Raw genomic sequence first — 25,418 nt, 5'->3', positions numbered from 1 at the left:
GCAAGAAGGGGCACCTGGGCTGGGGCAGGGTGGCGAGGGCTGGGCAAGCTGTGGGCCAGCAGCGTGGGGAGGCCTGGTGCCCAAAGGGCTGGGGCCTCTCGCCTGGCAGAGCTTGTTTTTCTTTTACCATTGTACACCTAGAACAAAAGTTCAGAGGCTGCCCTGGGATTGATGCCAGGCCGGGCTGCCAGAGGGAAGCTGCACTGCTGTTAGCCAGGGTGATGCTGCCTGGTGCTGCCCAAGCTCCTCCCCACCACCCTGGCACTCTGCTGGCCTCTCAGTCTACATGGAAGAAACTCCTCAGTCAGTTCTGGGACAAGTCCAGCCAGCAGCAGCAGATGATCCCCGTCACCGCTTTCATGTTCCCTGTGCTCAGCTGTGGCCCTGCAGCCCCAGCATGAGGTCTCTGCAGCCCCTGGCCCATGGCTTAGGGACAGCCAGGGAGGCTGGTGGCAGCAGCAGCAGCAGCAGCAGTATGGTGGCCAGGGGGCTGGAAGCGCCTGGCCTCCTGCCCTGGACTGCTGCCAAACATCTGCAGCAGGCGGGGGCTGGCTCCTGCCCAGCTCTGGTGGAAAAACAACCAGGGAAGGAGGTTCGTGCAAGGGTCAGCCCATCCAGCGTGCCTGCCATTTGGGGTGGGGGATCCCAGTCCTGCAGAGTGGAGTGACATGGTGCCCTCAGATGGTCATGCTGGAGCTCCCAGCACCTTTGGCGCTGCCATGCAGCCTCCAGCATGGCAAGGCACAGCACAGTGGGGACACTGGGTGACACACCCAGGTTGACATGAAATCTCAGTGAAAAAGAGGGGGTCCATCAGCTGTGGCTCATTAACTATTCCCCCATCCCCCACCTCCACCAAGGCTGCTTTGGCACCAGGATGAAAGGAGAGGAGACTTGGAGAAACAGATCCATTATTTTTATTTCAAGAAAACTCATTGGAGCATCCCTGTGTACAGCCTGGCTGTTGACACTTTGTGATGGGCTCTGGGCAGTCTCCAGGCAGCAGCTGGGCATCTTAGGGGTTTGCCTGAATGTGGGGAAACACCCCACACTGCCTGGAGCCGCATGCCAGGGCAGGGATAAGCCACTTCTCCAGTAGCACTGCAGGTTTAAAGCTTTCAAAAATGAGGCCAGTGACAGATCCACAGCTGCTCTGCTCCACGGGTTCCCTGCATGCCTGGGGGTGTACCCGACTCCCAGCCCTCCCAAGCCAGCTGAGGCTGCATTTGTAGCCTGAGAATATCAGCCTTTCTCAGGACATGGTGTTCCTGCTGGCGAAGAACATAGATGGGAGATTGCTCCCAACCTCCTCTTAACCCATGGCCACACTCCCCCTCCCTGGTGGCATCTCCAGCAGTTGGCTGGCTGACAGCATCGTGGCAGGGCTGGCCCTGCTTTCTAGTAAAGCCAAACCTCCTGCTGGCACTCCTGGTCCCCTCAGGGCTCATCCACTGGCATCTCATCCCAGGCCAGCCCCCACCCCAAACCCTCTCAGCTCCTTTCCAGCCAGTTAATTCTCCCAATTTTTTGAGGGATTTCAAGGAATTTACACCTCACCACGGATATTTTCCTTGGAAACAGACCACGGTAAACGTTTGCATTCCTTGCCTATGCAAACAGGACCCTGGAAACTCCTGTCCCTGGGGACACCAAGGGCTAAGGAACAGTGGTGCTCTTCCTTTGCCCCAGCAGGGTCAGCACGAAGCCACGGCCCCAGAGCCCAGAACAGCCCTCCCCAGGAGTAAGCCTACTCCAGGGCTGCTTCCAGCTGCACCTTCATTTACTGGGCACAAAGGAGAGAAGTGAGATCAACCTTCCCCAGCCCTGTCCTTGCAGCCTTTGCGGGTGACACAACCCCCGATCCCCAGCCCGACCTCCCTGGAGTTGCTGCTGGGTGGTTTGGTCCCTGCTCTTCGGGTGCCAGCATCCCACTTGGGGGGGAAATGTCACCTTGGCTGTGTGCTCTGCACCAGATGGGGCACCTCTGCCCTGTGACACTTCTCTCTCCCATCCACTCTGCCCCCTGGCCCCTCTCCATCCCCCGACCCCTCTCTACTCCCCCCGCACTTCTCCCCCCAACCTGCGGGTTTATCCCGGCTCGGATAACACGTTGCATAAACGCTCTGCACATGCCGCTGCCCCGTGTTCCCCTGGGTGCCCCGGGTCGCTGCCAGGCCGTGGTGCCACTCCCGGGCGGTGTCCGTCCGTGTGTCCGCCCCAGAGTCCACACGGTTAACGCGCCCCGGCCCGGCCCCCCCCGGCCATTGGCTCCCCCGCCGCAGCCCCGCAGCTATTTCTTGGCCACCGGGCTCGGAGGTGACAGCAGGCGACAGCAGCGCTTGTCCCTGCCGCTGGCCCCGCGCTGCCAGGGGGTGCCCGCACCCCGCGCCCCACCATGGGGGGCTGTGCCCGCAACGCTTGGATTTTGCCCCTTTTCTTGGCTGGGCTCGTCCAGCCGGGGTGGAGTGAGGAGAGGGAGAAGGTAAGAGGAGGGGGGCACTGTGAGAGGGGTGGTGGGGGGGTTGTGTGACACTCTGGGGACTCACCTGTCCCCAGAGCTCTCTGCACAGCTCCCTGGAGCAGGCGTGGGGCACGGTGGCCCTTTGACAACCCCCTACAGCGCCCCCCCCCCCCCCCCCCCCCCCCCCCCACTCCCAGTGTCTGGATCACGGGTGGGGGATTTTCCGAGGTACTTCTTAACAAGGGGCAAGAATTGCTGTGCTGGGGTTGGGGACAGAGGAGGACAGAGCCATATATCCCCCCGATGACCTCCCCAGGGGCAGTCCAAGGGGATTTTCTTCCATGCACAGTGTCCAGGGGGGTTCCCCAGTTTTTGGAGGGTGCAGAGGCCACTGTGTTCCCACTGCCCAGTGGGCAGGGGGTGGGGGTGGACTGTCACCCCTTTGTCAGGCTCTTCACCCTGCCCACTGGGAGCCCACAGCCCCAAGGGAACTGCACTTCCCGGGCACAACCCCTGTGACTTCACCTCCTGCCAGCTCCAAGGGGCACTTGCCTGAGCCTGAGTCCCCTGGTGGGGACAGATGGGCTTCCCTGAGTTAACCCCTGTGGCCCCCCACACAGGGGCTGGTCCAGCCCAGCCCTTCCAGGTCCACTCCCAGTCTCATCCTGATCCCCCTGCACTGCCACTGTCCCTCAGGGGTGTGGGGAGGTGCTGGGTCCTGCTCACTCGCCCATGGCCCCAGGAGACTAGGGCTGGCCTTCCCGTGTTCCTGCTGTTTTCCAGCCTCTCCCCTTCCTGCCGCTCCCTGGCCAGTAAACATTCCCCCAGCTAAAGCTGGGCCTACTGCCCAGGCATGCACATGTGTGCATCTGCATGCACAAGCCAGCCTGTCCCACCACAGCGACCTTGGAATGCCGGAGCCTGACTGCTGCCAGTGGCATTTGGGACAGAGGACACAACACTGGCAGCTGCATTCACAGCCAGTGCCAGGGCTGGGCCTGCTGCTCTGCTGGCTGTGGGGATGGGGAATGGAATGGAGTGGCTGGCAGCCCCACAGCCTGCTCCCATGGGATGCTCCTCACCCCATAGGTGGACTGCTACAAGTCCGTGAAGGACACCATCTACAACTATGGGGCCATGACCATCGATGGGGATGAGTATATCCCCTTTGAGAGGTACAAGGGGAAGACAGTGCTCTTCGTCAACGTGGCCACATACTGAGGCCTGACCCTGCAGTATGTTGGTAAGAACTCTGTGGGGCACTGGCACTCCAGGGTCAGGGCAGGCAGCCCAGGAGCGGCAGCGTCATCCCGGCGTGCTGCTTTTGGCATGTCCCTACAGCCCATTCTGCTTCAGGGAGTTGGGGGAAGGGATCACATATTCTGAGGTGAAGGTGTGGGGGTACGCCTGGTCCCCTGCTAACCCACCCTGGCTCTGCTTGCATGCAGAACTGAATGCACTACAAAATGAGCTGAAAGACCAGGGGCTTGTGGTCCTTGGCTTCCCCTCCAACCAATTTGGGAAGCAGGAACCTGGCCAGAACTCAGAGATCCTCCCTGCACTGAAGTGAGTACTGTGGTGGGCATTATGGGGCACCTGATCCCGCTCAGCTGTGCTGGGGTCCCCAGCCAGGTGGTGGGTGCACAGGCTGCAGTTCCTGCTGGCTGTGACTTCCCTCCCAGCCTGGGGCTGTGGCCCCCAAAACAAGGGGCTGTGGGGTCCCCTCACCACCCCTGTGCGATACCCAGAACTGTCCATTGCACAACCTCCTGCCCACCCTCCCCTTGCAGGCACGTCCGGCCAGGAGGCGGCTTCGTCCCCAATTTCCAGCTCTTCCAGAAGGGGGATGTGAATGGGGCCAAGGAGCAGAAGGTCTTCACCTTCCTGAAGGTGGGTGCCATGATGAGGGGGCAGCATCCAAGCTGGTTTTTGGAGGGGCAAGGCAGTGATGCACTGGCCTTCAATTGCAGAACGCCTGTCCCCCGGTGACGGAGGAGTTTGGGAATCCCAACAAACTTTTCTGGGAGCCTCTGCGGATCCATGACATCAAGTGGAACTTTGAGAAGTTCTTGGTGGGCCCTGATGGTGTGCCCGTCATGCGCTGGTACCATCGCGCTAACATCGAGGTCGTGAAGAATGACATCCTGGCCTACTTTAGGCAGCGGCAGGAGCAGAACCCGCAGGAGCAGCAGGACAAGTAGAGTTGGCATGAGGGTCAGCATCCCCCATGGCTGCATCCCCATCCATCCCCTCTCAGGATGTTCTCCAGCAGCAGGAGCCATACGCTGCCCCCCTCCCTTGCTGCCGTCTCTGCCACACCCCAGCCAGGATGCTGAGCTGGGCAACCCTGTGTCAGAGGCCTCAGCGACAGGAGTGGGATGTTTCCAATAACCCTGTGCCCCACCTCCACTCCTCGTGGTGATATCTCCTGGCCTCCAGTTTGCTCGCTGTGCTCCACCATCCCCAGCAGCGGGAGGATGCAAGGGCCAGCTGCCCCCGGAGCAGAAGACCACGTCTCCATGAAGGCTCAGCCCGAAAGCCCCCGGTGTGGGGCGGGCCTGGCCTGATCCTGCCGAGCACGGAGCAGCTCTTCAGTGCATTCAAGCTGCCCGTGGTTCTGGTACACAGACGTGCTGCTCTCCTGGTCAGGGGCAGCCGGCCCTTCACCTCTTATGATAGGAACACCAAATAAAGACTCTGCAAACGCACAGCCCCACTTCTTGGATGGAGTGAGGGGGGAAGAGGGGGCAGCACACCAGCCAGCCTGGGGGTAGCAGCTCCAACCTAGAGAAACTCCAATTTTTTCTAAGTAGGGCAACTGCAAACAAGGATTTGGGGAGAGGATGGCGAGAGGGTGTAGAGATGGGCGCAAGGGGCTGGAGGCAGGATGAGGAAGAGTCTCTAGTGAGGAGTATTCCGGGGTTGGTGCCTCCTGCTCTCACACACATGACAGCCATGCTTACACAAATAGGGTTGTGTTTGGCTTTTTTCCCCTCCAGACCTGTTTTCTGGAGCAAGATTTGCTGTGTGCAATGTGAAAGACTGTCCCCAAGGTCACTGCTGCATAGAGAGGGAGATGGGACACTCAGGGCCTCCCTTCCCTGGCAGAGGTGGGGGGCAGAAGGAAGGGTGAGGGGCTGAGCCCAGTGCCCAGAGCGAGGTGGGGGGCATGCACTTTGGGCAATAGATGCTGGGGTGCCCAAGCAAGGGGTTGGGGCCCCCAGTGCTCACTCTGGCCCTGTGCTGCATGGCCCTGAGCACATGGGGACCAGCAGCCCTGGCGTCCCTCGCTGTCCCCATGCAGAGGCTGCCCCAGAGGAAGCAGCTTTCATGATAAAACCAGAGAGACTCAGCCACACTTCAGTCCTTAAATAAATACAAAGACACCAAACCAGGCTCAGGCCAGGCCATGGCTGCGGCCAGCACCTGCCTGTGAGTGTGGGATCTCCCACAGCCAGGAGAGTCCCCGCTGTCACCTGCTCCTCCAGGGGCTGAACCCAAGCCCCTAGACCAGGGCAGCTTCTGGCACGCTCCTGGGAAACGCTGGTTCCTCTTCCCCGAAGACCTGGCTCAGTTCTACAGCAATGTCAGGCCTGACGCTTCATGGGGAAGGGGATGGCTGCAGGGGACTGACCCTGCACTGGCCGCCACCATGATGGCACCTCCGGTCCCTCCTTCATGATTTCCTTGGGGGGATGCACTGCTGAGCTGCTCCAGGCCATGAGTGCAGCCACATGCACCGCATGTCCACGCACAGGGATCAGCAGCCGGAGGAAGCTCCTGCATACACACACACGGGCACACACACACACCCTATTCCTCTTGCAGTGGTGTCGGAGCGCAGCTGGTCCTTGGCGTTAGGGTAATCTGGGACCTCCCTGTTCTGAGACACAAGACAGAGGTGGCAGGGGCTAAGTGCAGCTCTTCAGATCCAGACAAGCCCCATGGGAGGGATGGCAGCCATGGCACGGCCATTATCCCTGAGCATCAACTGCCACAACTCCATGAGCTTCTGGGGCTCAGCCTGACTTCAGGTGCAGGGGGGATGCTGCCACAACATAATCATCCCCTCAGCTGACGAGAGGGGGGCTGAGGGGAAAGGGCCCCTGCCTGGAAAGAAGGGCCCCATCCCTCCCCTAAGTGTTCAGCCAAGCACCCAGGGGCTCAGGGTGAAGGACAGCGGCACTCCCGCCACTGGGGGTCTGAGCCTTACCCAAGTCCTTGGGGACCGGTTTCATCCCAGCCACTGCTTGGGCGTTCTGGCTGTGAGCCATGGCACAGGGTGGGCGCCAAGGGTACTCGGGCTGTGGGAGGAGATGGAACAGAAACAGTGAATTACTAGGGATGTGAATCATGAGCCCGTGCTCCCTGACTGATTGCTGGGTTGTGAGGAGGAGAAGAGGGAGGAAGACGGCTGAGCAGTCAGATGCCAACAGGACACATGCTCAGCTCCCTGCTCTGTGACTCAGAAGCCCCGGAGACGCCACTCACTCGGTAACGAGTCCCAGACCTGCTCACATGGGACCCTCTGCTTCCCCTCATGCTGGCACAGGTAGACACTCACCGGGGGAAAATGTTGGAAGTTCTGTCCAGGTGTGTGCTCGCTTGGAGTGGCTGGCGGGTATCGGATCTGCTGCCACTCGTCAAAGCCGTGGTACATGGGGTGAGCCATGGGGGGACTGTACTGGTACTGGTACATGGGGCAGGCAGGGCCCAGTGGCCCTGGCACTGGCTCGGGGTGCAGTCTCTCTCCAGAAGCCTGTGAGAAACCAGATAGATGATGGGGAGATTCTGAGAGCAGTCTACCACCATCACCATCATCAACCTGGCTAAGAGGTGCCAGGTCTGCAGCCCCCAGTCCCTCTGCCTAAGTAGGGTTTCTTCCCATCCCCACCTGTTTGTGCTGTTTCAGTAGCTTCTTCAGCTTCTCCTTCTCCTCCTTCTCCCTCTGGCAATCATCCTTGGAGGCTCGCAGCTGGGAGCAAGGGGGAGTTAGTGGAAAGCCCACCCTGCCATTCCCCATGTCTGTGTGTTGAGTGAACGGATGTGCTCTGCAGTGACATGCAGCAGAAAAAACACCCCTCTGGCCTCTCTGTTCTCCCTCAGCCCCTACTCTTAGGGGCTCTTCAATATAGGGGATTGTGACACTGGGGACAAGCACTGGGGACAGGGCAGACACAGGGTTCCCAGAGCGCTGCTGGTGACACCCAGCCCCTGGTCGGAGGTGGATATGGAGGCTGTGACACTGGGGATGAGCACTTCAAACACACACAGCATTGACATGGGGCTCCTGGAATGCTGCTGGTGGCAGCCAACACTGCTCACCTGGTTATTGGAGAGGACCAACTGCTTCTGCAACTTTTCCAGATGCTGCTTCAGCTCTTCCTTCTCTTCATTCATCCTCTCCCTGTCACTCCGCTCCCGCTGGAAGTCTTCCTCGAAAATTTTCACCTGGCAGAATGGAGGAATGTGTGTGCACCTGGCTGAGGGCAGACACTTCCCCCAAGCATTCCTATCCTTGAGTACACCAGCTACACCAAGCCCCAGGCATGAGGGGTGTCACAACAGCCCATGGCTGTGCTCCTTGCAGCTGAATGCCTGAAGGATGCTGAGCTTGGGGCTCAAACCCCACCACCCCAGCACTGACACCCAGCCAGCTGCTGGGCTGCTCCTGGCCACACCAGGCTCTTTGCTGGGGAGGTCTGGGACATGCAGCTCCTTCCCTGTCTGCAGTGGCTTAGTGTCCTGCCCTACCTGCTGTTTGAGTAGCTCGTTCTGGGTCAGCAGCTCCTGCTGTGGCAGCTTCCCCACTGGCTCCAAGCCAAAGATGGGTGGTGAAGAGGCCTGGACGTTCAGGGCCTCTTCTAGTGCCTAGGAGGAAGGGAGCAGGGTCAGAGAAAAGGTGCAGTGCCCAGGATGTCTCTGGAGGACCACGGGCATGTGCCCAGCATGGAAAGGGGGTGTAACTCGGCAGGGGCAAGAGTGATAACAGACCCCCCTTGAATGCCCTTTCTTAGGAGCCCAGAGGAATATGGTGAGCCTCATCTGACACAAGCCTCTGCCTGGGCAAGACTGGTTTGATTAGGGTCAGTTTTGGATTTGAGAGAGATGAAAAGACTCGAGAACATACACGACATTTTGCAGTGAGGGGTTGTGACCTGGCTCCCACCTTGTTTAGCCTCTGGATCTCTTTTTCCTGGTATTCCCGTTGCCTGGTGACTGGAGCCAGCTGCTCCTGCAGGAATCGCATCCTCTGCTGCAGGTCCCTCACCTCCATGGACAGCCTCTCCTTCTCTGCCTGCAGGACCAGGGGTGGGGGGGAGATCAGCCAGGGCAGGGCAATAGGGCTGGCAGTTCCCTGTCACCCTTCCCAAAGGACTCACTTCCTCTGTTTCGATCCGGGACTTGGCCAGGAGCAGTTTGCGGTCAAAATCCCGTTGCTTTTGTTCCCTCTCTGACTCCAGCTCGGACAGTGCCCTGCGGGCCTCGGCCAGCTCCTGGTGCAGGTCTGTGACCTGCCGGGAGGGAGGGGGGATGTTGGCTTGGAAGGACCCACAATGGGGAAAAGGGGGTGCAGGCAGCCCCAAACCTTCCCCTGCACCCTGTTTCCTCAGAGTACCCCCAGCTCCCAGCAGAGATGTGGCCCCCAAGCACCCAGCCCTACCTTCTGCTCGTACTTCTGCTTCATGGTGCGGAAATGCTGATCCCATTGTTTATTCACCTCCAGCAGCTGCAGGGAGAGAGGGATGGCTGAACAGGAGCCCAAACCCTGCTCTGAGCCAGCTGTGGCAGTCCCCCAGCAGACTCCTGTCATTAAAGCACCTCAGGGATCAGCTGGATGGAGATCCCAGCTCCAGCAGTGCTTCCCTGCAGCTCCGCAGCCCTGCCCCAGTCTCATCGTGCCATCCCAGCCCTGTGCCCCCTCTGCCCACTCCCTGCCTCCTTGGCAGTGCCTCCCTCCCAGTCTGGTCCTCACCTCCCTGCGCTGGTGCTCCAGGATCTTCACCTTCTTTTCCTTGGCTTCCAGCTCTTCTCTGCCCGGCGCCTTCTCCACCATGGCCCCGCTCTGCTGGACGCGCACGGGGGGGGACCCTCAGGGCTTTTGTGGAGGCTGTGCCCAAGCCCAGCTAAACTTAAGCCAGTTCCCCTCCCACAGCCTCTCCCATTCCCTCGAGACCCTGAGAAGTCTTGCTGGTCACCCTGTGATGAACTGTGGGCTCGATTAAGATGAGGCCATCTTTGCTGATGTGTCAGCAGGCTCCCTGCCTCCTTCCCAGCCCTGTCCAAGGTGATGCTGCCTCCTCACCTGCTGCTGCTCCGCAGCTTCCCTCTTCCCGCTGTCCTGGCTGCTCATCGTCACCATTCTCCGGAGCTCCTGGTTCTCACACCTGTGGGCAGGCAGGGATGGGTCAGTGGGAAGAAGCTCCCATACAACGGTTGGGTGGTTCTCCAGGTCCAGACCTTAGTCTGTTACCTGGAGAAGGTGTGCTCCCCGCAGCCCCCCCCCGCCCCGTCGCGCTAGCCCCAACCACGTGGTCCCCAGGGAGGCCGCAGGGAGCACACAGAGACCTCAGGAAAGGGAGGAGAGAGAGTTTATTGCTACAGGTCAGGGTTTATACGGACCTTGGAGGGATCCAAAATCCACCAATAGGAAACAAAAGGGGGTTGGCTGTGTGCCAATGGGAATCAGGGGATTTACAACCAATAGAAAGGGGGTAGAGAACATCCATGTTGCAACTTCCCTCCAGATCCCTGGATAGTAGCTATCTCAAGGTATCTTGGGAAGGAGAAGCAGTGAATTTGCAAAAAAGACAACAGAAACCATTTTGTACATTTAAACATTAAAAACTTCAGTTAAGGCATTAGAAGTGGCTTCTTCATTTTCTTCACAACTCCACTTCTGGCAGGACTTTTTCCATTCCAGATACTGTAATTCAATTCCCACACTCCCAGGGCAGCCCTGTCCCCCTCTACACCCTCACCTGAGCTTTTCCAGAGCTTGGTTTCTCTGCTCCAGGTCCCGCTCCAGCTTGGTGCGCAGTTCCTTGTTCTCACTGTGCAGCGTCTCACACAGCGTCTGGAGGGTGAACACTGTCAGCATGAGGGCTGTGGCCAGCCTCAGGAGCCTGTCAGGCCACCCACCTCCCGCCAAACCCTGGCATGGGGGTGGGTGTCCACCTCAGAGTGGACAGGAGGGGTCTGGGGGGAAAAAACACAAGGGGGGAAAACCCCCATGAAGAGCCAGGCCAGTCCTTGCTCACCTGCAGAAATGATGTTCTCTGCTCATTCTTGTGCACTTTGGAGGCCAAGCGCTTGAGCTCAGAGGCCATGTAGCCCATGCGCACAAAGACCTGGTCCTTGCTGGCCTCCTTGGCACAGCCACTCAGTGTGTTCTCCAGCTGCTGCAGCTGGGGCAGCAGGTTGGCATCCTCGTTCAGTGGCTGCTCCAAGTCCTGGGAATGGGGAGGAGATGAAGTGCAGTCAGACCAGTTCAAGGAGCACTGCAAAGTTCCCTCTTGGGACAAGTCAGGTTGTGATGGGGAGCTGGACCAGCACCAAAGCAGTGCAACAAGCACTCAGTATGCTGAAATGCTGTGTCAGCTTTGTAAAGATCTGATTCACAGCTGCTGGACATGGGACACCAAGTCCCCAGGTGGAGTAGAACATTATGGCAGCAGCTCTCCCAGCCCATGGATTCCCTGTGCCCCTCAGTAGTCTGAGCAGACCACACTCTTGGTTTGCTCACAGAAACAGAGACATCTCCACTCCTGCTCGTTTCTCCACCCAAGCTCTCCCCACAGGCACCCAGACTGGAAATCCCAGCTCCTGAGACTGTTCTCTCCACGTATGCCCTGGTCTGTGCTGGAAGGGGTGGTCTTACCCAATCCCCACCTTAACCTTCCCCCTGTTTTCCCTTGGGATTCCCCTGCTGCTGTGGCATGCCAGGCACCAGGAAACTGAGCACTTTGGCAGTTGGCAACCAAGAGGGTGATGCATGGAATTTAAACAGTTGCCAGGGCACACCCACCAGTGTTAGGGCGTACCCCTGCCCACGCATGAGGGGTGTCCCCAAGAGACTTGTGCTCCCCTGGTGTGGCTGGTTAACTCCCCCATTGCCTGGGAGACACTGCCAGCACAACAGAGCCCAGCTGGCACACGTGGCACTGCTGGGAGGAGGTGGGGATGCGCTGCCACACCTTCGCCTGCTCTGGTCCCGGCCCCGCTGACTCATCTGCTGCCTGTGGGAATGCCCTGGGTGGCACCACATGGGGCCAGGAGCTCAGTGTGTCCCCAGCACCCTGGCCCCAGGGTTCACAGCCCCGAAACTGCCGTGGGAGAGTGTGGAGCACAGCATGGCCAGCTCTTCTCACCTGTGCTGTCTGCCAAGGGAGACGGTGAGGACCCAAGCCCAGATGGAGTACTAGGAAGGCCCAGGTGTGAGCACAGGACTAGGACTTGGCTCAGGCACAAGCAGCTCATCGCCAAGCAGATACCATCCCATTGTCCATCAGCCCATGGCTGCACCCCAGGAGGGTCCAAGGAGACTAAACCTCTCCAAGAGCCTCTCCAGCCAATACAAACAGAGCACATCCTCTTACTGGTACCATACAGTGCAATCTGATGTTCAGCCCTCTTGGGCTCCCAATCCCTCCCCCCTTCCCTTCCAGCACACACAAAAAAACAGAGCAGGACAGGACAGGGCAGTGACAGCCAGGGGGACATTCAGGTGGCAGCAAATGGAACACATAGAGGTGCTTTGGCTAGGGCAGACCCTGTGAGCAATGATGGGGCTTGGAGACCCAGTTCTCTCACCCAGTGTGGGCATCAGGTGAACATCCAAGCACCACTGAGAGCTACTTGGGTTGTCACAGCTCTTCCTGTCACTGTTGTGTGACATCTGCAGACACCAGTGCCCCATCCATCTGCAGCTGCTTCACTGGCCCCATGTCCAGGCAGCATAGACAGGCCACTTGTTTTTGAAAGCTTTTGTCCAGGTTATCCCTCCTCTGTGGTTTGCCTAAGGGCTGCCTTCACATGGGTCTGTCAGCCCTGCCTGTGCCTGCTGGGGCACAACACTGCCTGCCTGCACAGCCCCAAACCCCGGCACCATCACACCAGTGGGATCAATTCCCCAGATCCCATGGGTAGTAGAGCCACTCACCACTCTCCTGCTCTCCTGGGGAAATCCCTGTGCTTCGGCAGTGACAATCTCAAACTCTGAGGAGGATCCCTGCAAGAGAAGGCAGCCAGGTCAGGGCTCCCAGAGGAATGGCAGCCCAGGGTGTCCACCATGAGAAGACCATGAGGAGTACAGCAGGGAAGCTGACTCTGTCAGGTTTATCCCTGTTTCTAGAGGCTAAAGGCTGTCTCCTTTTGCTTTACCTAGATGGAGAGTCCCTCCCTCTGGCCATGCCAGCACCAGCTCCCACATTCACCAGACTCACACTTGGAGGTGACTTCCGTAATTCCATGTCTGGCTGGGTGCTGCCTGGGGCTGCCCGTGTGAAGCTGGGATCAGGGCCAACAGCTGCAGAGAGGGGAGAGGATGCAGACATGAACCTTTTGGAAAGCAGGGCTTCTCCTCACTCGAGATGTAGAGAGCAGACCCCTGTGAGGTCAGGCACCAATGGATGGTTTCTACCCCAGCTATGGGATGGTAAAGAAACCTCATTCTAGAAGGGAGAATGCCACTCCACAGATGACAGGGCTGCAAGGAACCTTCATAAAAATCTCCTGCACACCCTTTCCCTTCCCCCACGCTCAGGATTTCAAGACAGCAGGTTATTTCCCCTCCGTGAGCCTCACATCTCTTACCTGTGGTTTTCACCAAGTCCTCCAAGGAAGATGATGCTATCAGCATTTTGTTGTCCTTCACAAGGTCCTCTGCCTTCTGCCGCAGCTTGGATGCCTCGACCTGGGACTCTTCCAGAAGTTCTCCTGTTGTGGGCAACAGAAGGATGCTCAGTCTCCTTCCCCAAGTGCCTGCCCTGCAGCAGCTCCATTCACCAGCATCAAACACCCTATTTGGGTGGAGCAGTGCCCAGAATAGTCCTTCTTCATCCAGAAACAACTTTTTCTGAGACAAATCCAATGGCAAAGCTGTATCAGTGACTCACTGGCTTCAGGAACCCCCATGCTGACACACAGAAGAGGCAGAATGGCAGCAATGTGACTCTAAGTGGTCTCCTCCACTTCCCAGAAGAGACAAATTTAAGGCAAGGTGGTGGCCCAAGGGGTTCAGCTTGCCCACTTTGGGGTCTGGCACCAACAATGCAATCCCCCCCCAACCCTGGTTGGCTGATGCCACACCAGGAGATCCCAGTCACAGGTAAGGGCATGGTGACACAACGGGAATCACGAGGCAGGTGGAAATTCAGCTGCAGAAGCGGGACTCGAAAGAGGAAGCTGGGTCACGAGACCAAAAGCAAAACTGGGGGTGGAGGGGGAAGAGGTCAAGGACAAGAAAGGGGGTGGCCCAGCTAGGCTGGAGCAATTCCACACTGGCATGTCCCTGCTGGCAGGGAGTACCTGAGACCAGTCTTTGAGCAGCACCTGAGAAAAGCCCCTGACTCAAAAGGGCTTGGAGGAGGTGGGGGTTTTCATCAAAAGCAGAACAGATCCCAGCACCTATGAACTCCAAGAAGCTGACCTAGCTCCAGTATTTGCTTTTTCTCTCCAGCCATTTATCCCACTGTAAAGCAACCCAAAAGTTCAGCAAAACCCTTGCTCCCTGTGCACATCTATATGAAAAACCTCAGACATCCTACTCAATCCAGATACTGCTCCAGTGCCCCAGCTTCTACCAGTACCCTTCCTCAACCGAGCAAGAAACCCCCAGGCTTGGTGGGCACAGGCTGGGCTGCTCCAAAGGCAAACCTCATCCCCCTGGTATGCAGCAGTTACCAATAGACTTGATCCCCTGCATCTTCTCCTTCAGCCGGGTGTTCTCCTCCACCAGCCGCTCCAAGGCTGTGGATCCATTCTCCTCTGAGCTTCCACCAGGGTCGTAGATGCGGTAGGGTCCTCTCCCTTCCATACCTGCTGTTCAGTCGCCTACCTCCCAGCCAGGCATCCCTGCAATGCAATGGAGCACGGTGTCACCTTCCTCTGGGTCCAGATGGTGCCACAGTCCCCTGGTTTCAACCCTGTGGGGGTCTGGGGTGTTGTGCTGGTGGAAGGAGCGCTGTCTCACTGTTCACCAGCCAGCCAAAAAGTGTCCCAGGTGAAGGCCCTTCCCTCTCCAGCCCTGCTTGGGGTGAACATGTCAGGGTGACTCACAGCCATGAGAAGTGTCATGAGAAGAGGAGGCATCACCAGCAGCCCCACTCAGGACTGGCTCTCACCCCTGTGGGGCATGTGAGTCGTGGAGGATTGCAACCACTGATTGCTGCATCCCAGGAGGGACAGAGACCACCCAGGAGCATCCACTCATGCCAGTACAAACTGGACACTGTCACCAGGACATTCTGCTCAACAGACAGTATTTTTGTGGGGCCTAAAGGTTTGTGGAGGGCTGTTGGGAAGGGGCACTGTCTGCAGCTCCAAAAACCTTAACCTGCAGCTGGGGGGAAATTTGGGGAGCATTGCAGCAATGACCTCCACGAGCCAGGCAGGGACCTGCTCTACCCTCCGGCTCAGACAATAAAACCAGCTGTCAACAGCACTGCCTCCTGAATCGAGCACGGGGAACAGCCTGGCATGTGCTGGGCTGGGAGCAAAGTCCAGGAACACAAATCACCCACAGGCAGTGTGCTATTTGTTTTTTTAACTCTTTGCATTTATTGGTGGCCTAAGGCCTCCCCCTTGCTGAGGTCTGGCCGGGGGACAGCTGGGCAGGATCCTGGCTCCAGGTCTCACCCATATCCTGGGGGGATAAAGCAGCTGCTGTGAACCACAGCACATCTTATCAGAACTATCTCTCCTGATGTCAGCTCTGTAACATGGAGCAGAACAGCAGCTGGGAAGGTCCCGGTGCCAGCTGGAGCTGGGGTGCTGCCTGGGGGCAAGACAGCAGCACCCCAAAGTGATCTTCCCCCAGCCAAGGCAGCTGGGTGCTGGCAAGCAGAAGAGGGCTGAGGGGACACAATTTGAAAGAAGAAGGGGGTAGCCTGTGCCCGAAACTGTCTCAACCTCAGACTAATGCTCATGTCACAAGTGATCCAAGCTGACCTCCATTTAGGATGACCTGCCTGCCAGGGAGTGGCAGGGACTTTCCAGATGAGAACTGCCACCTGCCAGCATCCACAACTGGAGCAACAATTAACACCTGCCTCAACGGCAGGGAATTAGGCCTGGCCTCAGCTGCAGTCTGCTTCTGGGAGAAGCCCATCCTCCTGCCCTGTAGGTGCTGCCAAGGCTCTGACTGCCTGTAACCCCATCCCAAGCAGCTGGAGGTGGTGATCACCAGGAGCTGCTGTGCTGCAGTGGTGTGGGATGAGCAGGTTGCCTAGAACAGCAGCAGATGCCCCATTCATGGAACTGTTCAAGGCAGGCTGGACAAGGCTTGGAGCAAACTGATCTAGTGGGAGGTATCCCTTTCCATGGCAGGGCACTGGAACTACATGACCTTTAAAGTCCCTTCCCACTCAAACCATTCCAGGATTCTGTGAAATCCCCCACAGCCTACTGCCACAGGATGGGGAAAACTGGAGCAGACCTGCCAGTGGGCAGGTCAGAACACAGTGTAGAGGCACAAATGTGTCCCAATGGCAGGCAAATGCTGTGATCTGCTGCCAGCCTGGCAGAGGATTGGGCTGGCACCACAGGCAGGCTGGGGACCCAAGCCTGTTCCTCACTGGTGTTCAGCCATCATATGCTGCCCCAGATCTGGGGCTCTCAAAGGAGCTGGGAGCAAACCCATCCTGCAGTGAGCACCTTGAGGGACATCCATGTCTCCACCAGGACGAGCCCAGGTGTGAATTGAGGAAGGAAGAGACAAGCTGCCCTCTTGTGTGGTACCATCTCCCAGTGTGGAAATACAGCCCCCACTGTCTTACACTGCAGACCCCCAAACTTGGAGGTTTTCTGCCTTGCCCCACAGTATATGTGGGAGGTTCCCAGCCCCAGCAGGAGGCCTCAAACCCACCCAGCTGCACCGACCAGTTTGCCAACCAGTGGAGCTCACTCACACTAATCCCATATTCTTACAGACAGATGGAGCCACCAAAAACCTCTGCTATGTCCAATTCTCAAGATTTTATCAAGAATTTTTGAAGCCCAGGTCTGCACCAGGGAGACTGCAGCAGAGGGGCCACAGGAATTGGTTTCAAACAGCAGTTGGGGACAGGAACTGAACTATCTCCAGCTGACGGAAGAAGCACAGACCAGCCACAAATGCACCAGCAAACAATACCCAGCAAGAGGGAGGGGTTTCCGCAGCACCAGGGTCAGGGCAGGGTTCCCTGGAGCGGAGGCACTGCAAGGAGCCGCTGGGATAGAGCTGTCACCATGGGGACCAGGTCACTGATCCTAGTCCTGGTTTGTTTGTTTGTTCCCTTAAGAATTCTGACAGGTAAGATTTACAGTGAAAACTCTCATTTCAGTAAAAACACTGGGGGAGGAGAGGGAGAGCCATAGGCCAGAACCTCATGGTGCCTAGAAACGCAAGGAAAACATGACTACCACCAACTGCAGCAGAAACCACTGAACCTCCAGAAAACACTTCCCTCTTTGCCAGTCAACAGTTCCTAAGCCAATCTGACAGTATTTCACAGCGCTGGGGCTGAGGGCCAGGCACAGACTGTGGCTGCCCAGCTATAGCTTGCCGGCTCTGTGCCAAGTCACTGACAGAGACTGCCAGACAGGTCATCCAAGGGCATTGCTGGTTCCAAGCAGGGCACCAAGACCTTTAGGTAGTAAATTTTTATGACAACTGAGCAAAAGTAGAGAATGAGAGTGTGAGTGGGCAGGAAAGACTCATGGGTGAAGAAGAAAGCAGAGTGGTATTTAAATAGCTGTGCTGTGGCTTGGAAGTGAGCTGAACTGTCACCACTGTCACCCAGGATGACATGCATCACTGCCACAGCCTTCATAGTACTAGCCACACAGAAGGATGTGATCCCTGCTTTAAAATTACTGAACAGCTGAAGATCCCAAGGCAAAGGATGTGGATCCTGTGCACTGAGCAAGCTGGCACTGCTGGAGTTTGCTTTGGGCAGCAAGCCCTGGGGTGGGGACCAGCCTCCCAAAGTTGAGGGCTTGGCAGTCCATCAAGTCCCATCCTGTGATCCATGGTGGGGGCTCAGCCCAGCCCCTAAGAGAAAGGGGTTTTCCTTACTCCAGCCCACAACAATCCCAGGAAGCCTCCTCCCTACCAGGATTGTAGGAGGTGAAAGTAAATCCCTGCAGGCTGCCAGCATAATTTTCCCATGAGCAGGGCTGCTGGGTCCCCAGCATCCCTCATCAGAGAAAAAGCAAAAGCTATTCAGACAGACACTATGGAAGGATTTTGTTGTTGTTGTTTGATGATTTTACTGGAAATCAGCAAAATCCCCCAGCCCAGTTTTGTTTTACTCTCCGGAGCTCCAGCAGCTCCCCAGACCAGGTTGCTGAACTGGTCTCATCTGGAGAGGAAGCAAAGGCAGAGCTGGATTTAGGAGGCAGCAATAAGAAGGAGACTTACTGGGCATTGCAGTACACTGGGCTGGGAGTTATAAAAGAAGAGGAAAGCAGGCATTGAAAGGCTCAGGTCTTAAAAGGAAAAGCCTGAATCTTCACTTGAAGGGTTTTACTTTCCAGCCTATTTAGCCACAAAGAGAGATCAGGAAAGGCAAGAGCCCTACCCAAAACACAGCAGGTATTACAGATGTCCTCCAGTCAGAAAACCCACTCTTGCCTCAGAAACCCCCCTCCCGCAGAGGCTTCACAAAACAACCTACTTCTGATAAGGCTGTTTATGAGGAAAACAAAACATTTTCTTGGGTCTGCCAGATCTACAGACACAGCTGCAGAGCTCCTCAGGATGGTCTGAAGCTCCAGCACAGGCAGGACAGGCAGCCAGATGTGGGGCTGCACAGTGGGGGTTTAATGCAAGACCCCATCTTCTGCTGCAAAGACATCTGGCTCCTGCTGCCTGCTCCACTTCTCCCTGCAGAGCTCAGTAACATCATGGCTGCTCATCACAGCACTCCAAAGCAGAGCAAGGCACAGCCATCCCTTTCCTTGCTTCCAAGCTACTCCTGTCCAACCTGGTGCACTTCAGCTGGCAACAACCAAGCAGCAGCAGACAGTGGCACGACAAAGCTACATCAGCAGTGCTTCCTCTGTCACCCAAAGTGTAAAAATTGCTGCTTTAAAACAAAATCTGCAATGCCACAAGAGTAGATGGTTGTTTCCTCCACCCATGAATGTTTTGCACCAGCTGCTGGCAAACAACAGCCCACCGCCCTGGACTAAATAGGTTTGTTTTGCATAGGTCAGACCCAAAGGGCATCGTGGGATTTCTTGCAGAGCCAGGAACGATGCCAAGGGCTGCAAAAAGCCTCTCCTGTTTAATTCCTGCTTGCTCCACCTCACCACAGACAGCTCTGAAGGACATGCCTGGTTGGAGCCCTCCTGCCTCTAGAATTCATCCTACTGCCCAGTGTCTGGTCTCTGGAACGCTTTGTCTGGGAGCACACTGCATGAAATGTGCACTCCAAGGGAGCTTGTGGCAGCAGAACAGCTCCCACTCCCCCAGGTGACTGGAATAACCTATCCGAGTGCTGGCAATAACCCATTGGAGTGATAGGAACAACCAGCTCAAAGGGAAAAGCTGTATTTGACTCCCTGATATGGGGAGCAACCTGTGCCAGGGGCTCTGAGGAACAGGACAGCTGGATCCCTGAAAGGCTGCAGGCCCCCAGAGTCCCACCTGGAGCTTTTCTCACCCAAAAGCAGCAGTGACAGGAAGCATCTTTCTTTGTTTTTTTTTGTCTTCACTCTGCCCTCCCTGGGAGTCGTAGCGTGGAAGTGAGGGAGGAGGGGAGAGGGGGACACAAGCTGTGTATCCTTTCCCTAAAGAGGAGAATGCTGCTGCCACCCCTGCTCCAGCTATTCCAGCTCCTGGATCAGCATTTGGTGCCGACACACACCGCACCGCTGGACCGGGAGATAAAAGCCAAAGAGGAAGGAAAACAGCGTGGACAGGAGGGTCCTTGGGGCCGCCGCAGCCCCACGTGGGGAAACCCACGTACCTGTCCCGGGGGGACCGCGGGCTCGGGATGGTGGGGAGGCAGATGCGTGGCCGGGGAAACGCCGGGGTTGTGCAAGACGGAGCGGGGCCGCCCCCGGGGGATCGGCAGCGAGGGGGGTCGGCACGGCCCGGGATCGGCCCCGCCCGGGGGGCTGTGGGACCCCCGCCCTCCCTCCCACCCTCCCCTCCGCCCCCCGGCACCGCCACCCCCAAACTGCGCTGGGGGCACACATATCCAGCCCGACCCCCGCCACAGCGCCGGGGGGCGTCGGCAGCCCCCGCCCTGCCCGCGAGAGGGGAAACTGAGGCACGGCACGACTATCGCGACCGCCCCCGATACCGGGAGCAGATTCTCGGGGGGACGGCGCGGGCCCGCGGGAGATGCTTCTCCAGGGTCTCACCCTGACGGCCTGAGAGCTCGGGAACGGGAGAGATAAGGGCAACACTCAGCCCCGAGCCCGCCAGCCCTCCCTGGTCTGGGACCCTTCGCTGGGGAGACGCGACATCGGTGCCCGGTAAGATCCGGTGCCCCGGGGCACGGCCCCTGTCCCCGGGGGCGGCCGGGCCGCTCCGCGCTCACCTGCCGCACGGCCCGCTGCCGGGATCGGGGTCCGGGTCGGGATGGGTATCGGGATCGCAGTCCGGGTCGGGACTGGGATGGGGATTGGGATGGGGGATCGGGGATCGCGGCCCGGGGTGCGGGTCCCTCCGCTCCGCCACCAGCGACGGGGAGGAGGCCCCGCCCCCGGGGAAATTCCCAGCGTGACGGACAGGCCCCTCCGCCAATGAGAGCGCGAGTCAGTGAATAAAAGGGAGGGCGGGGATGGTGCCTGTCATGGCGAGCGTTTGTGGCTCTGTGTGTGTGTCCGCAGATCGTCCCGGGGGTGCGCGGGGCCCCGCCCGGCACAGCAGAGTTCTGAGGGGTCCCTGGGGCCGCTCTCCGTCCACTGCCTTAGCGGGGAATTCCGCTCGTCGCGGAGCGACTCCTCCCCGGGCCCCTCAGCGGCCTGTGGAGACACAAAATGGCGGGGCCGGGGGGCTCGGGTGTCGGTGCGAGGAGGGCGCGCTGAGGGGAGGCCGGGCCGGGCCGCTGTGGCTGCCCTAGCTCTCCTCGCTGCTCCTGGGAGGAGGAGGGTTCCTCTGCGAGCTGGCTGGGGCTGACCTCAGAATTCCCCACTGCATAGATGGTCAGCGAGGAAATTACACCCTCGAACCGGAGCGTGTATTCCGGGATCCTTCTCTGTGCCGCTGCTGGGATTATGGAGCCATCACAGACCACCAAAATCGGCCAGAGGAGCAAGAACCACAGGGGACACCACCTGGTTTCACTCTGCTCTTTAGGACTCACTCAACAGCTGCCTCATTTTCTTCCTTGTTTTGGTTTTGCCACAGGGAGGGTGGTGGTTTTTTAAAAATATATGTCTAAATAAAAACAACAGCCTGGGAGCAAAGAAATCCTTCTGTAAGCAGCAGAGCTGCTTGCTCTCTGCCTGTAGTTCGGACATGTCCTCCTCAGGTGACCCGCTGTGGGGTTTACTGTGGTCCATCCGTGGAGATCCAGCTGTCCCAGTCCTGGCTTCTTACCCAGCTGTGTTCCCACAGCTCCGCTGTTTCTTGAGCTTTGGTGTTTTGAGTTGTAAAAATTCAAACCCCACAAACTCCATTCACTGACAGCAGGATGTGCCCCAGCAGCTCCGGGTTATGGGAGCTCAGGGGTGCTGGGACCCCGAGGGTCTGTTTGTGCTTCGAGGTCTCAGCTGGGGATGAAGCAGCAGGACCCCACACACAGAAAATACCTTCCCTTTTGTTCCCTGAAAGTCTTATTTTACCCCAGAGGCCCTGTGCTATTCTGTAAACCCTTGGAAAACCTGTCTTCAAAGCTAAACACTGTCCCAGAGAAACAGCAAACACATAAGCTAATGCCTCAGTGTGCATGAAATAACTAAACCCTGCTCATTTCTGTGAGGAGTGAAGAGTGTGGCATGGTTCAGCTTTACAGCACCCCAAAAGCTGCCTGCCTCGCCCTCACTGCATCTCCCACCGAAAATATCATCATACTACTCACCCAGTCGGGTCGTGGAAGGGCTCAGGGAGTTGAGGCCTTTGGATCAGGAGCTCTGCAGCTGCAATCCTCAAATGCAGGAAGGGCAGCCCAGCTGGGCTTACTTTTAGGCATGGAGAAGGGGAATTCCCCATGATGGAGGTCCCAGACAGCTTCTGCGTGGTTTTGATAGCGAGCCAGGCACCACTTAAAGGGCTCTCCTGTGCCATTCCTCCCAGGGGCCACAAGTTGTGTCAGGTATTAGTCAGCAAAAGTTGGGGGTGCTGTCGTGGAGGCTCTGATTCACTTTTGGGCAACTGGAGAGCCTCGTTACATCATTCTCCTTGCCTGGTTTCTGAGCAACTTCACTGGGTTTGTAAACATGTCGTATTTCTCCCCAGGGAAACTGCTGTGTCTTGCAAGAGGCATTTTTTTTGTCCAATGTGTATTTCCATCCTTATCCATCTCTGGAGTCAGAATAGGATGCATCCTCCCGGGAGAGCAGGGAAGAGCTGTCTCTGCTGGTGGAGCCAGGCAGGTGATGGTGTGCCTGGGTTGCAAGTAATCCCTGGAAACCATCCACCAGCAGAACTGATAGTCAGAACCAAGGCTGAAGCCAGCTGGTGCTGGAATAAACACCAAAGATTTAAATGTTTTTATTTTATAGAGGCTGATTCCAGCTCCCCATCTCCTTGCCAGCAGATACAATTGTACCTGGAAGGGTGTTTAGTCTGCCCTTGCCAGATGTGAACTGCAAGGCTTGAGGAGTGCCCAGCTTTAGTCTGTTTGGTTTGGGTGGCAGGAGTGGGGATGCTGGGCAGGAGGGTGGGGAGCTGTGGGTCTGAGATGTGCCTGCAGCCTGAGAACCTGTGAAAGTGATCACTTCACAGATGCTCTTACCCAGTGCCTCTCCAACTCTAGCCAGCTACTCCTTGTGTTTTTACCTGAGGCTGACAGCTCAGGCTGGCCCAAATGCCAGGATGAATCTTACTATGAAAACAAAAGGCATTTGGTCGTGTTGATCCTTCCTCGTTCCTTTGGCCCAGCCATGTTCACAGGGGAAAAAACTCCCCCGATGTCAGCAGCTGCAGCTGGTTTGGCACAGCATCCCGGGGCTGAGACCACTCGTGGGCTAAGCTCCACAGTGGGCTGGTGATGGGTCCCTCTTGGCATCAGCAGGTGGGACCTCCTGCCTTTGCCACTCTGGTTGGCTGTGTCCCGATGCTATGGCAGCGAAAGGAAGCAGAAGGCCAACAGTGACTCCGTGAGAGCGGGGAGGAAGCTCTGGCTGCAGGAGGGGATTTCCAGAACTTTGTGATCTGCTGCTTATGCAAATTAGGGACTCAAATTAACCTGGCAGGATGGGAGGGCTCTGGGATGGAGGGCAAGGGAAAGGCAGGAGAGGGAGCCTGGGAGAGGGCAGGAGGGAACATGGACTGGAGTAGGAGAGAAGGGAGTCACTGGGGAGGAATCCCACTCCTACAGTACCCTACTTTCACAGGCAGTTAGGTCATACTCTGGCTTTACAGGGATGCTGGGCTGCTTTTGCTTTGCCGGGTTTACCCTCTCACTGAAGGAGGACTCGTGCCTCTGGCGTCACCTGCTTTGTAGGAGATCACCCCTCCTGCCATCCTCTCCCTCCTCCGCAGTCACCGGGGAATGGGGTTAAGGTGAGACCTGCTGTGGTCCCACAGTGGATATGCCGAGCACTGTGAGAAGTGGGTCTGGAAGTGCTCAGAGGATTTCCCTGCATGCCTAAAGCTTTGAATCATTTGGAGCCCCAATGTACAAAATCAACAACAGGCACAGAGGGGATTTTCCCCTCTTCCTCTCTCCCCAGACCGTGTCTCATCCAATTGCAATGCCTGAGGAAAAGGCTCAGCAGCAGTCACCATGTCCTGTACAGCTGCTCCAGGGATGATGGTGTCAGGAGGGCAGCTCAGCCATTTCCCCAGCCTTAGTTCACTGTGGGGATCAGGGTAAACAGTGAGTGACACAGGTATGTGAGGGCCAAGGCTTCTTCTTCCTCCTTTGACTTGGGAAGAGGAAGAGCTCAAGAAGAAACCTCTGCTGGCTCCCAAGACTGGGATTGTGTTTCTATGCTCAGGGGAAGGGGAGGATGGCAGGTGGGATGGAAGTGGCTTACATTGTGCCAGGGACCAAGTCCAACATCCCTTCTTATCTCCACACAGACATGGCTCCTCCCAGGGACTGGTAGCAAAGATGATCTGCAGTGGCCTCTGGAGCTGACTCAGAGAAGTCCAGCCCTCTGCACACCAAACATGGGCTCCTGGGGTTTTCTGGATGTTGCAACCTGTGAAATCTGGCCTTTGCTCTGCCTGGAAGCGAGCCCTTGCCCCCGACATTGCTGGTCAATGTGCAAAGTGTAAATCCCAGACTCTTCCCTGCAACAGCCCTGAAGGCTGAAGCGTGGATGGCCAGCACAGACCTGCCTCCAGCCTTTACCCTACTCACAACCTTGTTAATTCTTCTTTTTTGTGCCCATTGTTTTGTCCGCCCCTTTGCTTTCCTAGCCTTCCTTGAACTCCTACCTCTTTGTTGATCACAGAGGTTAGGCATGAGATTTGTCACCGATTGCCCCTTTGACTGGGTGGGTTGGAGCCAGTGCATTCAGCAGAGGTGTTCATGGAGAATGGCGTTATGAAGTGTATTTTCCCTGGAGACTGGAATGCTACAGGGATGAAACTGCTTTGTCTGAAGGCTCTGTGACCTGCCCATGTATGGATGGTTTCATGGGCAAAACAGTCCTCACTCAGGAAATTTTTATTTAATTTATTCTCAATTAATATTAATTGCTAGTGAGTGATTTGGACATGAAACAAAACAAGTGTTCTTCCTTCCCTAGGCTTGGCTTAGGCCAAACATATTCTTCCTTCTTCCTGAACTCAGTGATCCTTGTTTCACTGCAGGAAGTGCCCCAGGTGCAGAGTAAGTCCCAGAGGCCATGCTAGTGCTTCCCAAGATCTCTCACCCTCCTAGCATTGCCTTGGGTTGGGCAGCTCTGCTGAGCTCAGGCCAGTTTGCAGTTCTCCCTCACAGGGCAGCCCCAGGTGTGCTGCCAACACCAGCATGAGGCGGGCGCTGAAATAGCCTATGGTCAAATTGGGTACTGACTGTGCTTGAGTGTTTGCAGTTTGCAGCTGCTTTCTGCTTCAGCTGTAGCAACTACTGCTAGAGATGGGTTACTACAGCACTGAGGCAAGATAGAGGCTTTTTGGGAGCAGGACTTTTCTAGGAGAGGGAGCTGTTTCAAGGAGAAAACCCCATCTCACTCTCCCTCCCTGTCCGCAAACATTGTGTGACTCTATCTTGTCTGCGTTGTAGGAGCAGCTGGCAGCGGGTGCCAGGGAAATTCCTGGCCCTGGAACTGGAGTGCTGTGGTCAGTCAGGCTTTCTGGCAGTGGCATCACACTGAACTGGCTGGGGACTGGCCCCAGGGGACTGCCTGGTCACACTTGTGGTTCTGTGCCACTCCAAGACAGCCAGGCTGTGGGTGATGTGATCCCTAGTCATAGGCTTACAGCCAGAAAATTTACCAGTGTTTACACCTGTGCCCAGGAAACACATCCCCTTGTACATACCCGAGGGGCACCTGTTTTGGCAACAAGAAGGAGGCACATGATAGCTCATGTGTTGTGGTCCTGTGCTAACACTGAGCAGGTTTTCCCCGTGCTCTGGAGGAACAGGGCTCTACTGCCCCAAATCTGGCTTTCCCAGGTGTG

The 25,418-nt window shown here is 57.1% G+C and overlaps 2 protein-coding genes across 5 annotated transcripts; one reads left to right on the top strand and one right to left on the bottom strand.

The window, feature by feature from the left end:
* The first annotated feature begins 2,305 nt into the window (after positions 1-2,305).
* Positions 2,306-5,169, top strand: GPX3 (glutathione peroxidase 3). Its single transcript, XM_071570556.1, has 5 exons — positions 2,306-2,482; positions 3,551-3,704; positions 3,910-4,027; positions 4,252-4,351; positions 4,432-5,169. Exons 1-5 carry the CDS (start codon positions 2,396-2,398, stop codon positions 4,660-4,662), a joined length of 690 nt encoding a protein of 229 aa, XP_071426657.1. The 5' UTR covers positions 2,306-2,395; the 3' UTR covers positions 4,663-5,169.
* A 646-nt stretch (positions 5,170-5,815) lies between these two features.
* TNIP1 (TNFAIP3 interacting protein 1) lies at positions 5,816-21,791 on the bottom strand. 4 transcript variants are annotated; one of them, XM_071570552.1, is made up of 18 exons: positions 21,700-21,791; positions 14,366-14,536; positions 13,277-13,399; positions 12,907-12,989; positions 12,624-12,692; positions 10,723-10,914; positions 10,444-10,538; positions 9,768-9,849; positions 9,438-9,530; positions 9,126-9,191; positions 8,845-8,976; positions 8,631-8,759; positions 8,216-8,332; positions 7,787-7,912; positions 7,356-7,436; positions 7,026-7,220; positions 6,675-6,765; positions 5,816-6,344 (listed from the first exon to the last, which is right to left on the bottom strand). In XM_071570552.1, exons 2-18 carry the CDS (start codon positions 14,496-14,498, stop codon positions 6,319-6,321), a joined length of 1,833 nt encoding a protein of 610 aa, XP_071426653.1. In that variant the 5' UTR covers positions 14,499-14,536; positions 21,700-21,791; the 3' UTR covers positions 5,816-6,318. The 4 variants fall into 4 exon arrangements, with proteins under 4 accessions (XP_071426653.1, XP_071426652.1, XP_071426654.1 ...); XM_071570551.1 differs by lacking the exon at positions 21,700-21,791 and adding an exon at positions 20,215-20,399; XM_071570553.1 differs by lacking the exon at positions 21,700-21,791 and adding an exon at positions 20,215-20,398 and having other exon boundaries at positions 9,438-9,527.
* Positions 21,792-25,418: the final 3,627 nt, after the last annotated feature.

Source organism: Pithys albifrons, chromosome 15, assembly GCF_047495875.1.
Source record: "Pithys albifrons albifrons isolate INPA30051 chromosome 15, PitAlb_v1, whole genome shotgun sequence".
Lineage (NCBI taxonomy): Eukaryota > Metazoa > Chordata > Aves > Passeriformes > Thamnophilidae > Pithys > Pithys albifrons.
The sequence above is the reverse complement of the archived record's forward strand: the minus strand, read 5'-3'. Positions and strand labels throughout refer to the sequence as shown.

Excerpts from the sequence above, each read along its gene's own strand:
- TNIP1 (XM_071570552.1), bottom strand. The coding sequence starts at position 14,498 with ATGGAAGGGAGAGGACCCTACCGCATCTACGACCCTGGTGGAAGCTCA. Across the intron at positions 12,990-13,276 it reads GGACTTGGTGAAAACCACAG|CTGTTGGCCCTGATCCCAGC; the intron begins GTAAGAGATGTG and ends CCCTCTCTGCAG. Across the intron at positions 12,693-12,906 it reads TACGGAAGTCACCTCCAAGT|GGATCCTCCTCAGAGTTTGA; the intron begins GTGAGTCTGGTG and ends CTTCTCTTGCAG.